Source organism: Nerophis lumbriciformis, linkage group LG14, assembly GCF_033978685.3.
Source record: "Nerophis lumbriciformis linkage group LG14, RoL_Nlum_v2.1, whole genome shotgun sequence".
Lineage (NCBI taxonomy): Eukaryota > Metazoa > Chordata > Actinopteri > Syngnathiformes > Syngnathidae > Nerophis > Nerophis lumbriciformis.
The window spans coordinates 45941231-45956694 of record NC_084561.2 but is presented as its reverse complement, the minus strand read 5'-3'; the positions used below and the strand labels follow the sequence as shown (position 1 = coordinate 45956694).

Sequence of the window (15464 nt, the reverse complement as noted above, 5' to 3'; positions counted from 1 at the left end):
AACCTGGGCTCTCATAACACCTGAGCAGTGCCAGAAACTCATCGACTCCATGCCACGCCGCATTAACGCAGTAATTGAGGCAAAAGGAGCTCCAACCAAGTATTGAGTATTGTACATGCTCATATTTTTCATTTTCATACTTTTCAGTTGGCCAACATTTCTAAAAATCCCTTTTTTGTATTAGCCTTAAGTAATATTCTAATTTTGTGGCACACGGAATTTTGGATTTTCATTTGTTGCCACTTCAAATCATCAAAATTAAATGAAATAAACATTTGAATGCATCAGTCTGTGTGCAATGAATAAATATAATGTACAAGTTACACCTTTTGAATGCAATTACTGAAATAAATCAAGTTTTTCAAAATATTCTAATTTACTGGCTTTTACCTGTATATAAACAGCTGTGATGAATGTCTATAAATATATGAGGCCCTTCCTGTATATAGAAATATCACAGACTACATGACAAAACATATTTGACAAAGCATGATTGTATTGATTAGACATTTTTGTTTTGTTACTGTAATTAGACTGGATTTAAAGCGTGGTGCTTAAATTTTGAAGTCAGAGGGATGTGTTTGGTTTAAAAAAACCAAACACATCCCGTCGTTAGAATGACGACAGTGACTCTAGACTAAGTTCCTGTCTACCGTGTTTTCTTGCTGCTGAGCTTTTATTCTATCGTACTCATGCAGTCACAATAATAATCTACATTTTATGTTAATGCACTCAACTGTAATCTAAACACGGAAGTGAAGCTCCACCCACCAGCGCAGCAGCAGGTGTTTTTATCTCCAAGTCCAAAATATAGACTTGCCATGGCTTTGGACCTGCCATTTCCATAATCTACCCCTTTCTGCTCGCTATTTTCCCGCTTTTGGCTCAACAGTTACTAGAGAACGCAGCCAAGTTTTCCCTGCTACAGAACGGCCCGAGGGTCAAAAATCTCCTGGTAAAAAATGAGTTCCGTTAAAGGAACTTATGGTTACCTCATTTTGGCTTTAACTTTGACAACCCTAAAAAAAATAAACTACGGTACCGTTTTTCCATTTGAAGTCATACAGCGTAAAAAAACAACAACCGTACATTCTGTGGTAAAAGCCTGCAAGTTCAGTCGCCAGAATTCTACCGTAAAAAAGCAAACTGTAGCATCATTTTTCCTTTACAGCAATACACATAGTCACCAGAATTTTTACCTTAAAAAAACCGTTGCACCATTTTCCTATTTCAAGTAAAACACCGTAAAAACAGCAACCATAGATTTTACAAAAAAATAATACTTTTTTCATCAAAAAACAGTGGTACTGTTTCTCCAATTTAATAATAATAATAATAATAATACATTTTATTTGTAAAAAGCACTTCACATTGAGTAAACAACCTCAAAGTGCTACAGTGTATTAAAACAATAAAAAAATAAATAAAAATATATTTTTTTTAAATGAAAAATAAAAACTAGAACAGCCAAATAGCTAAAACTAGTATGCATATATCTAAAAAAAAAAAAAAGGCTTTTTTTAAAAAGAAGGGTTTTTAAACCTTTTTTAAAAGCATCCACAGTCTGTGGTGCCCTCAGGTGGTCAGGGAGAGCGTTCCACAGACTGGGAGCGGCGGAGCAGAAAGCCCAGTCTCCTAATTTATAGTAATATTCTGTAAAAATAACCGTTTTGTTTCAATAAAAGTCTGGCAACTGAACTACCAGTTTGTTTTTTTTACCGTAAAATCACCACAAAAAATGTTTTTCAGTGTACTTGAGAATGATTTCTAATAAAAAGGTATGGGCCAGAGGTGTCAAACGTGTGGCCCGTGAGCCAGATCAGGTTTTATCCGGCCCGCGAGATGAGTTTGCTCAGTCTGAAAATGAGCTGAAATTGTCGAATGAAAAGAAACTTGTCATGACTTGGTCCTGAGTGTTTGCTTTTCCGAGATGCAACGGAAAGTTGGCTCGGGCGAGACGGGAATGTGAGTACATTTTTTATTTAAAGACTATAAATACAAAACAAGGAAGTAAACAAAAGGCGCGCACAATGGCGGAGAACAAACTATGAAACCAAACACTTGCACAAAGGCAAAAACTATGAACAACAAAAAACACTAACTGTGGCAATAATAAACAAAACTTACTTGGCATGGACAAAAACGGCATGAAAAAGCGCAGCAAGGGTCATAAGTGTGTGGAGAGTACCGTATTTTCCGCACTATTAGCCGCACCTAAAAACCACAAATTTACTCAAAAGCTGACAGTGCGGCTTATAACCCGGTGCGCTTTATATATGGATTAATATTAAGATTCATTTTCATAAAGTTTCGGTCTCGCAACTACGGTAAACAGCCGCCATCTTTTTTCCCCGTAGAAGAGGAAGTGCTTCTTCTTCTACGCAAGCAACCGCCCCCATAGAACAGGAAGCGCTTCTTCTTCTACTGTAAGCAACCACCCGCCCGCGTAGAAGAAGAAGAAGAAGCGCGCGGATATTACGTTTCATTTCCTTTGTGTGTTTACATCTGTAAAGACCACAAAATGGCGACAGGTTTCCGGTTCATGAAAAGACGCAATCTCTCCATCCGCACACGGACTACTATTTCACAGCAACTGCCTAAAGACTTTCAAGAAAAGCTGGCTACTTTCCGTGCATATTGTAAAAACAAGATAGCTGAAAAAAAGATCCGGCCAGAGAACATTATCAACATGGACGAGGTTCCACTGACTTTTGATATTCCTGTGAACCGCACTGTGGATACAACGGGAGCACGTACGGTGAATATTCGCACCACAGGGAATGAGAAGTCATCCTTCACTGTGGTCCTAGCTTGCCATGCTAATGGCCAGAAACTTCCACCCATGGTGATATTCAAAAGGAAGACCTTGCCAAAAGAGACCTTTCCAGCCGGCGTCATCATAAAAGCTAACTCGAAGGGATGGATGGATGAAGAAAAGATGAGCGAGTGGTTAAGGGAAGTTTACGCGAAGAGGCCGGGTGGCTTTTTTCACGCAGCTCCGTCCATGTTGATATACGACTCCATGCGCGCCCACATCACGCTGGTTTTTAATATATTATTAAAGTTTGACTGACCTATCTGACTGTTTTTTTGACATTCCTTTAGCGCAGTTAGATGCGGCTTACAACACCGGGCGGCTTATAGGTGGACAAAGTTTTGAAATATGCCGTTCATTGAAGGCGCGGCTTTTAACCCAGGGCGCCTTATGGTGCGGAAAATACGGTAATCCCTTCCCAGTGTGTAAAAGGGCGGCAGCCGAGAGCGACGGGGCAGAAGGAGCTGGAGAGACGCGAGCGCATGAAATTAGAGAGCGAGGGACAGACGACGACGACGCGGGAGGCTGAAAAGCGACCGGAAGAGCGAGCAGTGGAAGAGGAAGGAGCTGAAAAGCGACCCGACCAGAGACTGAGTACTATTGAAGAATAAACAAAGTCACAAACTGCTTGCAGTCATGTCAGTCCTTGGTGGTCCATGGAACCCCGACAGGGAGAGACTGTCACAGAAGTGTTTTCATGCATTGTTTGTGATTGATATTTCATGGAAATCAGCCGATATTGATCGCTGGCCGATCGATCGATACATCCTGATCTTCACCGTGTCATGTCTGTGTAATCATGTTTTGTTTTGTTCAGTTATTGGACTCTTTAGTTTCTGGCTTTTCACTCCCTTGTCTTGTTTCCATGGTTACCCATTAGTTTCACCTGTTCCACGTTTGGACTCATTGTGCACTCTTGTTTGTCACCATAGCAACCCATTAGTTTTCACCTGTCACGTCACGCACCTGTTTCACGTTTTGAGTCACGCACCTGTTTTCGTTAATCATGTCTGTAGTATTTAAGTTCATTGTTTTCAGTTTGTCTTTCTGGCGACATCCCCACATTTATGCTCTGCACCATCGTTCACGCTGCTCCTTTTTGTCCATGCCAAGTAAGTTTTGTTTATTAATGCCACAGTTAGTGTGTTTTTTGTTGTTCATAGTTTCTGCCTTTGTGCAAGTATTTGTTTTCATGGCCAAGTTGTTTCTCCGCCACTGTGCGCGCTTTTCGTTTGTATTTTTTTACTGTCATGACTTGGTCCAGGGGTTTAGTTTTTCTAGAAGGCAACGGAAAGTTGGCTCGGGCGAGACGGGAATGTGAGAACATATTTATTTAAACTTATCAAAAAAAATACAAACGAAAAGCGCGCACAGTGGCGGAGAAACAACTTGGCTATGAAAACAAATACTTGCACAAAGGCAGAAACTATGAACAACAAAAAAACACTAACTGTTTTCGTTAATCATGTCTGTAGTATTTAAGTTCATTGTTTTCAGTTTGTCTTTCTGGCGACATCCCCACATTTATGCTCTGCACATTTCTGACACTTTTTTCATGTCCATCGTTCACGCTGCTCCTTTTTGTCCATGCCAAGTAAGTTTTGTTTATTAATGCCACAGTTAGTGTGTTTTTTGTTGTTCATAGTTTCTGCCTTTGTGCAAGTATTTGTTTTCATGGCCAAGTTGTTTCTCCGCCACTGTGCGCGCTTTTCGTTTGTATTTTTTACTGTCATGACTTGGTCCAGGGGTTTAGTTTTTCTAGAAGGCAACGGAAAGTTGGCTCGGGCGAGACGGGAATGTGAGAACATATTTATTTCAACTTATCAAAAAAAATACAAACGAAAAGCGCGCACAGTGGCGGAGAAACAACTTGGCTATGAAAACAAATACTTGCACAAAGGCAGAAACTTATAACAACATTATTTTTGTGTTGTTCCACTTTCACAAATTCTTCAGTAAATTCACCAAAACGTCACCGTGGAGTTATTGAGTCTGTTTAGCGGATTGGAGAGCTCTGTAATATACAGTAATCTTCCACCAAATGGGAACACGTGTTATTTTGTAGACTGACAGATACTACATTGTTTCATTTGGAAACAATTAAGGTATGTAAATACACATTTAGAGAATATTTATGCTTTGCTGTGCTTGCGCAGCTAGCGGATCCATGACCATGACTTCTGTTTTGTTTGATCAGCCGTTTTACTGCCTTGTTTGGAAACCATTAAGGCAGCGTTTCTCAAAGTGTGGGGCGCGCCCCACTGGTGGGGAATAGAGACATGACAGGTGGGGCGCGAGGAACGGGAGGAAATTTCACTTAAAAAAATTTTTTTTAATTATTATATTCTTAGATTATTTTTTTTACTATGCTTTCATTTTCTATACACACTGTAAATCACTTTGTGATTCTGTCTGTGAAATCCGCTATATAAATAAATGGAAATTACCGGTACTTATTTTTACTGTAGGCTTTATATTTCTCGGTACGAGCGAAAGTTTGACAGACATAGCAACAGTAACTAATGGGGGCGGGGCTAAGCGGAACAAACTTTCGCGCGGATGGGTAGCAGGCTAATGTGCGGACCACAATTACACAAATATATACATTTGTGACTCGCACCTCAAAGGTCGTCGAGCCAGAGCCAGCGCCTGCAGAGAAACAAAAATGTGACGGGCACACACTGTGTCATTCACCGGGAAGCACTCGCGTCAAGGCAGCTCAGCCCCGAACTCAATGAGGTTTTAACAGATGTTGTGAGCGCGGTAAATTTGATCAAAACACGACCACTGAAAGCGCGACTGTTCTCTGCACTGTGTGAGGAAATGGGAGCTGATCATACAGCCGTGCTGTTTCACAGTGAAGCAAGGTGGCTCTCCCGGAGGAAAGTGCTGTCACTTGCCCTGTCTTGCCAAATGCATAGCTCCTCCTTTTTTTTTGCAAAGATTGCAAAGTGGCACTTTTATTGTATTTATTATTGAACTTGATGCAAGTTATTTGATTTATTATTGAACTTGATGCAAGTTATAACACTTTTTTTTATTTATTATTGAACTTGATGCAAGTTATAACACTTTTTTTGATTTATTATTGAACTTGATGCAAGTTATTTGATTTATTATTGAACTTGATGCAAGTCATAACACTTTTATTTGATTTATTATTGAACTTGATGCAAGTTATAACTTTTTTTTTATTATTGAACTTGATGCAAGTTATAACACTTTTGTTTTATTCATTATTGAACTTGATGCAAGTTATAACACTTTTTTTTATTTATTATTGAACTTGATGCAAGTTATTTGATTTATTATTGAACTTGATGCAAGTTATAACACTTTTATTTGATTTATTATTGAACTTGATGCAAGTTATAACACTTTTTTTTTTATTATTGAACTTGATGCAAGTTATAACACTTTTGTTTTATTCATTATTGAACTTGATGCAAGTTATAACACTTTTTTTGATTTATTATTGAACTTGATGCAAGTTATAACACTTTTGTTTTATTTATTATTGAACTTGATGCAAGTTATAACACTTTTTTTGATTTATTATTGAACTTGATGCAAGTTATTTGATTTATTATTGAACTTGATGCAAGTTATAACACTTTTATTTGATTTGTTATTGAACTTGATGCAAGTTATAACACTTTTTTTTTATTATTGAACTTGATGCAAGTTATAACACTTTTGTTTTATTCATTATTGAACTTGATGCAAGTTATAACACTTTTTTTGATTTATTATTGAACTTGATGCAAGTTATAACACTTTTTTTGATTTATTAATGAACGTGATGCAAGTTATAACACTTTTTGATTTATTATTGAACTTGATGCAAGTTATAACACTTTTATTTAATTTATTATTGAACTTGATGCAAGTTATAACACTTTTTTTGATTTATTATTGAACTTGATGCAAGTTATTTGATTTATTATTGAACTTGATGCAAGTTATAACACTTTTTTTGATTTATTATTGAACGTGATGCAAGTTATAACACTTTTTTTGATTTATTATTGAACTTGATGCAAGTTATAACACTTTTTTTGATTTATTATTGAACTTGATGCAAGTTATAACACTTTTGTTTTATTTATTATTGAACTTGATGCAAGTTATAACACTTTTTTTGATTTATTATTGAACTTGATGCAAGTTATTTGATTTATTGTTGAACTTGATGCAAGTTATAACACTTTTATTTGATTTATTATTGAACTTGATGCAAGTTATAACACTTTTTTTTTATTATTGAACTTGATGCAAGTTATAACACTTTTGTTTTATTCATTATTGAACTTGATGCAAGTTATAACATTTTTTTTGATTTATTATTGAACTTGATGCAAGTTATTTGATTTATTATTGAACTTGATGCAAGTTATAACACTTTTTTTGATTTATTAATGAACGTGATGCAAGTTATAACACTTTTTGATTTACTATTGAACTTGATGCAAGTTATAACACTTTTTTTATTTATTATTGAACTTGATGCAAGTTATAACACTTTTTTTGATTTATTATTGAACTTGATGCATGTTATAACACTTATTTGATTTATTATTGAACTTGATGCAAGTTATAACACTTTTTTTGATTTATTATTGAACGTGATGCAAGTTATAACACTTTTTTTGATTTATTATTGAACTTGATGCAAGTTATAACAGTTTTTTTGATTTATTATTGAACGTGATGCAAGTTATAACACTTTTTTTGATTTATTATTGAACTTGATGCAAGTTATACCACAGCTGCACAGTTATTTTATTTATTATTGAACTTAATGTTATTTTATGTTATTGAGTTTGAATGTATACAACTTGATGTTCAATAAATTTGAAAATGTTAAAGCTTGACATTAGCGCTCTGTTGGGGTGATGGGGGCAGGTGGGGCTTGAAAACTCCCCTTGTCCAAAGTGGGGGATGACAAAAAAAGTTTGAGAACCACTGCATTAAGGTATGTTAATAAACACTTACAGAATATTTCTGTGTAAATAACTAATGTTTACAACGTATAAATCTGCGACTAATACATGGATTCTTTTTTTCTGAAATTTAGTGGGTGTGGCTTATATACAAATGCGCTTTACCGTCTGGAAAATACGGTATTTACTGCATGAAATTGCATACCTTTTAGAGTTTCATATTTGGGACACCCCTGGTAAATGCATCAGGCCAATCCTTCTTTGTGGGTAATTCAGGCCATTCCAAAAGAAAAGGAAGCACCGTTTAGTGTCGATTTCTGGTGGAAACAGCCCAGGTGTGCGCCCAGAAGGGCCGGCGTGAGGCCCTCACCACGGCGATTCACAGCTGGACTTCCATCTACATGCCCACATTTCTCCTGCTGACTCCACGCTTTCCAAAGTTGTAATTCACCCCTGAGAGCTCTGGCGCCGCGCAATATAGCCGCGCATGTCAGGACTGCTGACGGTGCTGCTTGAGGCCGTCTCGGAAGGACAGGGAAAGGGTAAAGGACGCACTTCATGTACATAAAATGTGTGATTAAAAATAATGTTATGGAGAGTACTCCATTATGTATTCCCTTTAAAGGAAAAAAAACACTTTTTAATAGGAGGAAAAAAAATCCTCCAACCCAAGAATGGGTTATTCTCAGAAAAACAACCCAACAATAATAGTACATAACCTTGAAGACACAGAAACTGGGTTAGAATAATAGTCCTACAGTCCTGGTCTAAAGTCTACATAGACTTGTATAGAACATCATATCATGGCTGTCTTGACTTTACAATCAACTCTTATTTCTTTGTGATAGAGTGATTGGAGCACATACTTGTTGGTCACAATCAAGCAGCGGGCCACCTTTAATTATGCAGCAAACCACATTAAAATGAACGCGGGGCCTCATAAAAGGATGTGGCGGACGACATTAAATGATGTGGTGGGCCAATTTAAATGAGCTGACGGACCACAAAAAAAAAAGCAACAGGACCACAAAAAATAAAGTGTAAGGGCCTCATTAAATAAAACGGCAGGTCACTTTAAATAAAGCGACAGGCCCTCAAAAATTAAGCAGCAGGTCACTTTAAATAAAGCAACAGGGCCTCATAAAACAAAACGGCAGGACCACATAAAATAAAGTGGAAGGGCCTCATAAAATAAATCGGCAGGGCATCCTAAAATAAATCGGCAGGTCACTTTAAATAAAGCGACAGGGCCTCAAAATAAAGCGGCAAGGCCTCATAAAATAAAGTGGCATGGCCTCATAAAATAAAGCGGCAGGGCCTCATAAAATAAAGCAGCAAGGCCTCATAAAATAAATCGGCAAGGCCTCATAAAATAAAGCTGAAGGGCCTCATAAAATAAAACGGCAGGGCCTCATAAAATAAAGCTGAAGGGTCTCATAAAATAAAACGGCAGGTCACTTTGAATAAAGTGACAGGGCCTCAAAATAAAGCGGCAGGACCACAAAAAATAAAACGGCAGGGCCTCATAAAATAAAGCGGCAAGGCCTCATAAAATAAAGCGGCATGGCCTCATAAAATAAAGCGACAGGGCCTCATAAAATAAATCGGCAGGACCACAAAAATAAAACGGCAGGGCCTCATAAAATAAATCGGCAGGGCCTCATAAAATAAAGCTGAAGGGCCTCATAAAATAAAACAGCAAGTCACTTTAAATAAAGCGACAGGGCCTCAAAATAAAGCGGCAGGACCACAAAAAATAAAACGGCAGGGCCTCATAAAATAAAGCGGCAAGGCCTCATAAAATGCGGCAGGGCCTCATAAAATAAAGCGGCAAGGCCTCATAAAATAATGCGGCAGGGCCTCATAAAATAAAGCGGCAGGACCACAAAAAATTAAACGGCAGGACCACAAAAAATAAAGCACAAGGGCCTCATAAAATGAAGCGACAGGTCAATTTAAATAAAGCAACAGGGCCTCATAAAATAAATCGGCAGGGCCTCATAAAATAAAGCTGAAGGGCCTCATAAAATAAAACAGCAGGTCACTTTAAATAAAGCGATATGGCCTCAAAATAAAGCGGCAGGACCACAAAAAATAAAGCACAAGGGCCTCATAAAATGAAGCGACAGGTCAATTTAAATAAAGCAACAGGGCCTCATAAAATAAAGCGGCAAGGCCTCATAAAATGCGGCAGGGCCTCATAAAATAAAGCGGCAAGGCCTCATAAAATAATGCGGCAGGGCCTCATAAAATAAAGCGGCAGGACCACAAAAAATTAAACGGCAGGACCACAAAAAATAAAGCACAAGGGCCTCATAAAATGAAGCGACAGGTCACTTTAAATAAAGCAACAGGGCCTCATAAAATAAATCGGCAGGGCCTCATAAAATAAAGCGGAAGTGCCTCATAAAATAAAGCGGCAAGGCCTCATAAAATAAAGCGGCAGGGCCTCGTAAAATAAAACGGCAGGACTACAAAAAATAAAACGGCAGGACCACAAAAAATAAAGCACAAAGGCCTCATAAAATAAAGCGGCTGGTCACTTTAAATAAAGCAATAAGACCTCATAAAATAAATCGGCAGGGCCTCATAAAATAAAGCTGAAGGGCCTCATAAAATAAAACGGCAGGTCACTTTAAATAAAGCGACAGGGTCTCAAAATAAAGCGGCAGGACCACAAAAAATAATACGGCAGGGCCTCATAAAATAAAGTGGCAGGGCCTCGTAAAATAAAGCGGCAGGACCACAAATAATAAAGCACAAGGGCCTCATAAAATAAAGCAGCTCGTCCCTTTAAATAAAGCAATAGGACCTCATAAAATAAATCGGCAGGGCCTCATAAAATAAAGCAGCAGGGCCTCATAAAATAAAGCGGCAGGGCCTCGTAAAATAAAGCGGCATCCACAAAAAATAAAACGGCAGGACCACAAAAAATAAAGCACAAGGGCCTCATAAAATGAAGCGGCAGGTCTCTTTAAATAAAGCAACAGGCCCTCATAAAATAAATCGTCAGGGCCTCATAAAATAAATCGGAAGTGCCTCATAAAATAAAATGGCAGGTCACTTTAAATAAAGCGACAGGGCCTCAAAATAAAGCGGCAGGACCACAAAAAATAATACGGCAGGGCCTCATAAAATAAAGCGGCAGGGCCTCGTAAAATAATGCGGCAGGACTACAAAAAATAAAACGGCAGGACCACAAATAATAATACACAAGGGCCTCATAAAATAAAGCAGCTGGTCACTTTAAATAAAGCAATAGGACCTCATAAAATAAATCGGCAGGGCCTCATAAAATAAAGCAGCAGGGCCTCGTAAAATAAAGCGGCAGGACTACAAAAAATAAAACGGCAGGACCACAAAAAATAAAGCACAAGGGCCTCATAAAATGAAGCGGTAGGTCACTTTAAATAAAGCAACAGGCCCTCATAAAATAAATCGGCAGGGCCTCATAAAATAAATCGGAAGTGCCTCATAAAATAAAACGGCAGGTCACTTTAAATAAAGCGACAGGGCCTCAAAATAAAGCGGCAGGACCACAAAAAATAATACGGCAAGGCCTCATAAAATAAAGCGGCAGGGCCTCGTAAAATAAAGCGGCAGGACTACAAAAAATAAAACGGCAGGACCACAAATAATAAAGCACAAGGGCCTCATAAAATAAAGCAGCTGGTCACTTTAAATAAAGCAATAGGACCTCATAAAATAAATCGGCAGGGCCTCATAAAATAAAGCAGCAGGGCCTCGTAAAATAAAGCGGCAGGACTACAAAAAATAAAACGGCAGGACCACAAAAAATAAAGCACAAGGGCCTCATAAAATGAAGCGGTAGGTCACTTTAAATAAAGCAACAGGCCCTCATAAAATAAATCGGCAGGGCCTCATAAAATAAATCGGAAGTGCCTCATAAAATAAAACGGCAGGTCACTTTAAATAAAGCGACAGGGCCTCAAAATAAAGCGGCAGGACCACAAAAAATAATACGGCAGGGCCTCATAAAATAAAGCGGCAGGGCCTCGTAAAATAAAGCGGCAGGACTACAAAAAATAAAACGGCAGGACCACAAATAATAAAGCACAAGGGCCTCATAAAATAAAGCAGCTGGTCACTTTAAATAAAGCAATAGGACCTCATAAAATAAATCGGCAGGGCCTCATAAAATAAAGCAGCAGGGCCTCGTAAAATAAAGCGGCAGGACTACAAAAAATAAAACGGCAGGACCACAAAAAATAAAGCACAAGGGCCTCATAAAATGAAGCGGCAGGTCACTTTAAATAAAGCAACAGGCCCTCATAAAATAAATCGGCAGGGCCTCATAAAATAAATCGGAAGTGCCTCATAAAATAAAACGGCAGGTCACTTTAAATAAAGCGACAGGGCCTCAAAATAAAGCGGCAGGACCACAAAAAATAATACGGCAGGGCCTCATAAAATAAAGCAGCAGGGCCTCGTAAAATAAAACGGCAGGACTACAAAAAATAAAATGGCAGGACCACAAATAATAAAGCACAAGGGCCTCATAAAATAAAGCAGCTGGTCCCTTTAAATAAAGCAAGAAGACCTCATAAAATAAATCGGCAGGGTCTCATAAAATAAAGCGGCAGGGCCTCGTAAAATAAAGCGGCAGGACTACAAAAAATAAAACGGCAGGACCACAAAAAATAAAGCACAAGGGCCTCATAAAATAAAGCGGCTGGTCACTTTAAATAAAGCGGCAGGACCACATAAAATAAAGCGGAAGGGCCTCCTACAATAAATCGGCAGGGCCTCATAAAATAAAGCGGCAGGCCACTTTAAATAAATTGTCAGGGCCTCCTAAAAAAAGGCAAAATGTTTGAATGAAATGAAAGCTGATGTACAAAATGAATGATTAGATGTTCTAAGATGATTGACAGATTGTGAATAAGAAGAATGAACTTTGACAAGTCAAACTGTGTGCAAAGTAGAGATGCGCGGTTTGCGGACACAACCGCGGAGTCCACGGATAAACCCCGGGTCGGGCGGGTAAGAATAGATTTTAAATAGATCGGGCGGTTGGCGGTTGAACCAATTCGGAAATATGTATACATAGTTAAATGTTGGTATCCACATACGAAAAACAAGCAATGACAATAATATTATAATAATGATAAATAATATTATCACGCATTAATATCTCTTAGCCACGAATGCGTGGTCAAGAGATGCGTGGCACACATTGAATGTCTGTGCTGCATTGGATCAGTCTCCTTTCTTTAACAGGCAAAAGCTTTATAACCTCACTAATGCCTTGCATCGTCTATATTAGATATATAACAACGGGCGGGTGCGGGCGGGTGTGGTTTTGATAAAATGTTGGTCCGGGTGATGGCGGATGGTTGACGACTTTTGTGATGCGGTTGCGGATGAAATAATTGCCTATTCGCGCATCTCTAGTGCAAAGTCAACTTTGTTCATTTGAAGAATGAAATCTGCTTTGACAACATCACTCCAAAATAAACAATCTTTGATCTTCTTCACTTCTGTTAAAATGTAATCATGACAACATCACCCCAAAATAAACAATCTCTGATCTTCTTCAGCACAAAATGAAAGTCTTACCAATCTCATACTTGGTGCCAGCAACGTTGGCGCCGATGACGCCTTTCTTCTTCTTCTTGCCTCGCACCTTCCTCTTGGTGTGGTAGCAACCCACCGTGACGCCTCCTTCACCCTCTGAGGAGATGTCATGTACAACATGTCATGTACATGACATATATATATATACATACATATACATATATATATATATATATATAAAGAAAATGTAATTGAACTGCATAAAACAGGGAAGGGGTATAAAAAGAATTGTGGTGTGGCTGTTTCAAGATGCACAATAAGGAGGCACTAGAAGAAAAATGGGCTGCATGGTCGAGTCGCCAGAAGAAAGCCATTTCTGCGCAAATGTCACAAAGTATCCCGCTTACATTACGCCAAACAGCACAGAGACAAGCCTCAAAACTTCTGGAACAAAGTACTTTGGAGTGATGGCTTTCTTCTGGCCACTCGACCATGCAGCCCATTTTTCTTCAAGTGCCTCCTTATTGTGCATCTTGAAACAGCCACACCACAATTTTTCAGAGTTTTCAGTTATTTGTGGATTTTTCTTTGCATCTCGAACAATTTTCCTGGCAGTTGTGGCTAAAATCTTTGCTGGTCTACCTGAATCCCTCATTTCCCACTTCTTAATCAGCATTTGAACACTGCTGAATGGCATTCTCAATTCCTTGGATATCTTTTTATACCCCTTTCCTGTTTTATACAGCTCAGTTACCTTTTCTCGCAGATCATTTGACAATTATTTTGCCTTCCCCATGATTCAGAATCCAGAAACATGTGTGCAGCACTGGATGAAAGATGCAATGGTCTGTCAGAAGCCCAGAAACTCTCACTGACCTTTTATACACACACATTCATTACAAACAAACATGTCACAGGTGAGGATTGGAACCTTGATTAGCCATTCAAACCTGTTTGTGTCCACTTTTGTGCATGTTATCAGATCAAAGTCACTGGGGTATGTCAACTTTTGATCAGGGTCATTTGGGTACTTTCTTTTGTCATTTTGATTTAAAAAGAGTAAACACAGTTGTTTGCCAATAAATAGCTTCTCACAACCATTAAGCATGAGTGGAAGAAAGGTTTTTGTCTTATCATTCATATTCTCTGAAGAATGGCCAAGAAATCATACATTCTCCCAGGGTATGTCAACTTATGAGCACAACTGTATATATATATATATATATGTATATATGAGCTGAAGTTATTTGGGGAACCCACGCCAGGAAACCAGCCAAAAAAGAACAGAAAACGAAACGACATCATCTGGTACAACCCCCCATACAGCAAAAACGTCTCAACTAACATTGGACACAAATTCCTCAATCTGATTGACAAACACTTTCCCAAAGACAACACCCTAAGAAAAGTATTCAACAAGAACAACATTAAATTGAGCTACAGCTGCATGAACAATATACGACAAATCATCTCAAACCACAACAAAACAATTGCAAATGAGCCGTCGGCCCCCGGACAGAGCGACTCCAAAACCAACAAAGGCTGTAACTGTCGAAAGAAACCTGATTGCCCTCTCAACGGGGGGTGCTTACAAACATCAGTTGTCTACCAATCTAAGGTAATACGCAAGGACATTAACACATCCGACACATATGTAGGATTAACCGAGGGAGAATTCAAAACCAGATGGAACAACCACAAGGCTTCTTTCAGGAACCAAAACCTGCGAAATACCACAGAACTCAGCAAAACACATTTGGGACCTCAAAGACAATAATGTTGAATATTCAATAACATTGCAAATTCTTGCATCCAGCACACCTTACAATAGTGGTAATAAAAGATGCAACCTATGCTTGAAAGAAAAACTGTTTATTATTTACCGTCCAGACCTGTCATCCCTCAACAAGCGCAGCGAAATTGTAACAGCATGCCGCCATAGACGGAAACACCTCCTAGGTAACACATGAGCCAATCACCACGCCCCTACGCCAGCCTGTACCCACCCACTCTGTGCCCTATATAAACCATGGTATGCGAATGCTCCCATTAAAATCTCCTGATGATTGAGGGTACCCCCCCTCATGAAACAGGCCTGTAGAGATGAAATAGTCTTGTGATTTTTTTTCCCACACATACATATATTGCGCTCTACTACGGTATCGAGC

At 38.6% G+C, this 15464-nt stretch overlaps 1 protein-coding gene across 2 annotated transcripts in view; it reads right to left on the bottom strand.

Annotated features, from left to right (window-relative positions):
* ttll7 (tubulin tyrosine ligase-like family, member 7) overlaps positions 1 to 15464 on the bottom strand; it is a 271036-nt gene that overhangs the window by 207810 nt on the left and 47762 nt on the right. For both annotated transcript variants that reach the window (XM_061975468.1, XM_061975469.1), the window contains exon 3: positions 13339 to 13452. In XM_061975468.1, the coding sequence (XP_061831452.1) occupies positions 13339 to 13452 (114 nt within the window). The remainder of the gene's footprint in view (positions 1 to 13338; positions 13453 to 15464) is intronic.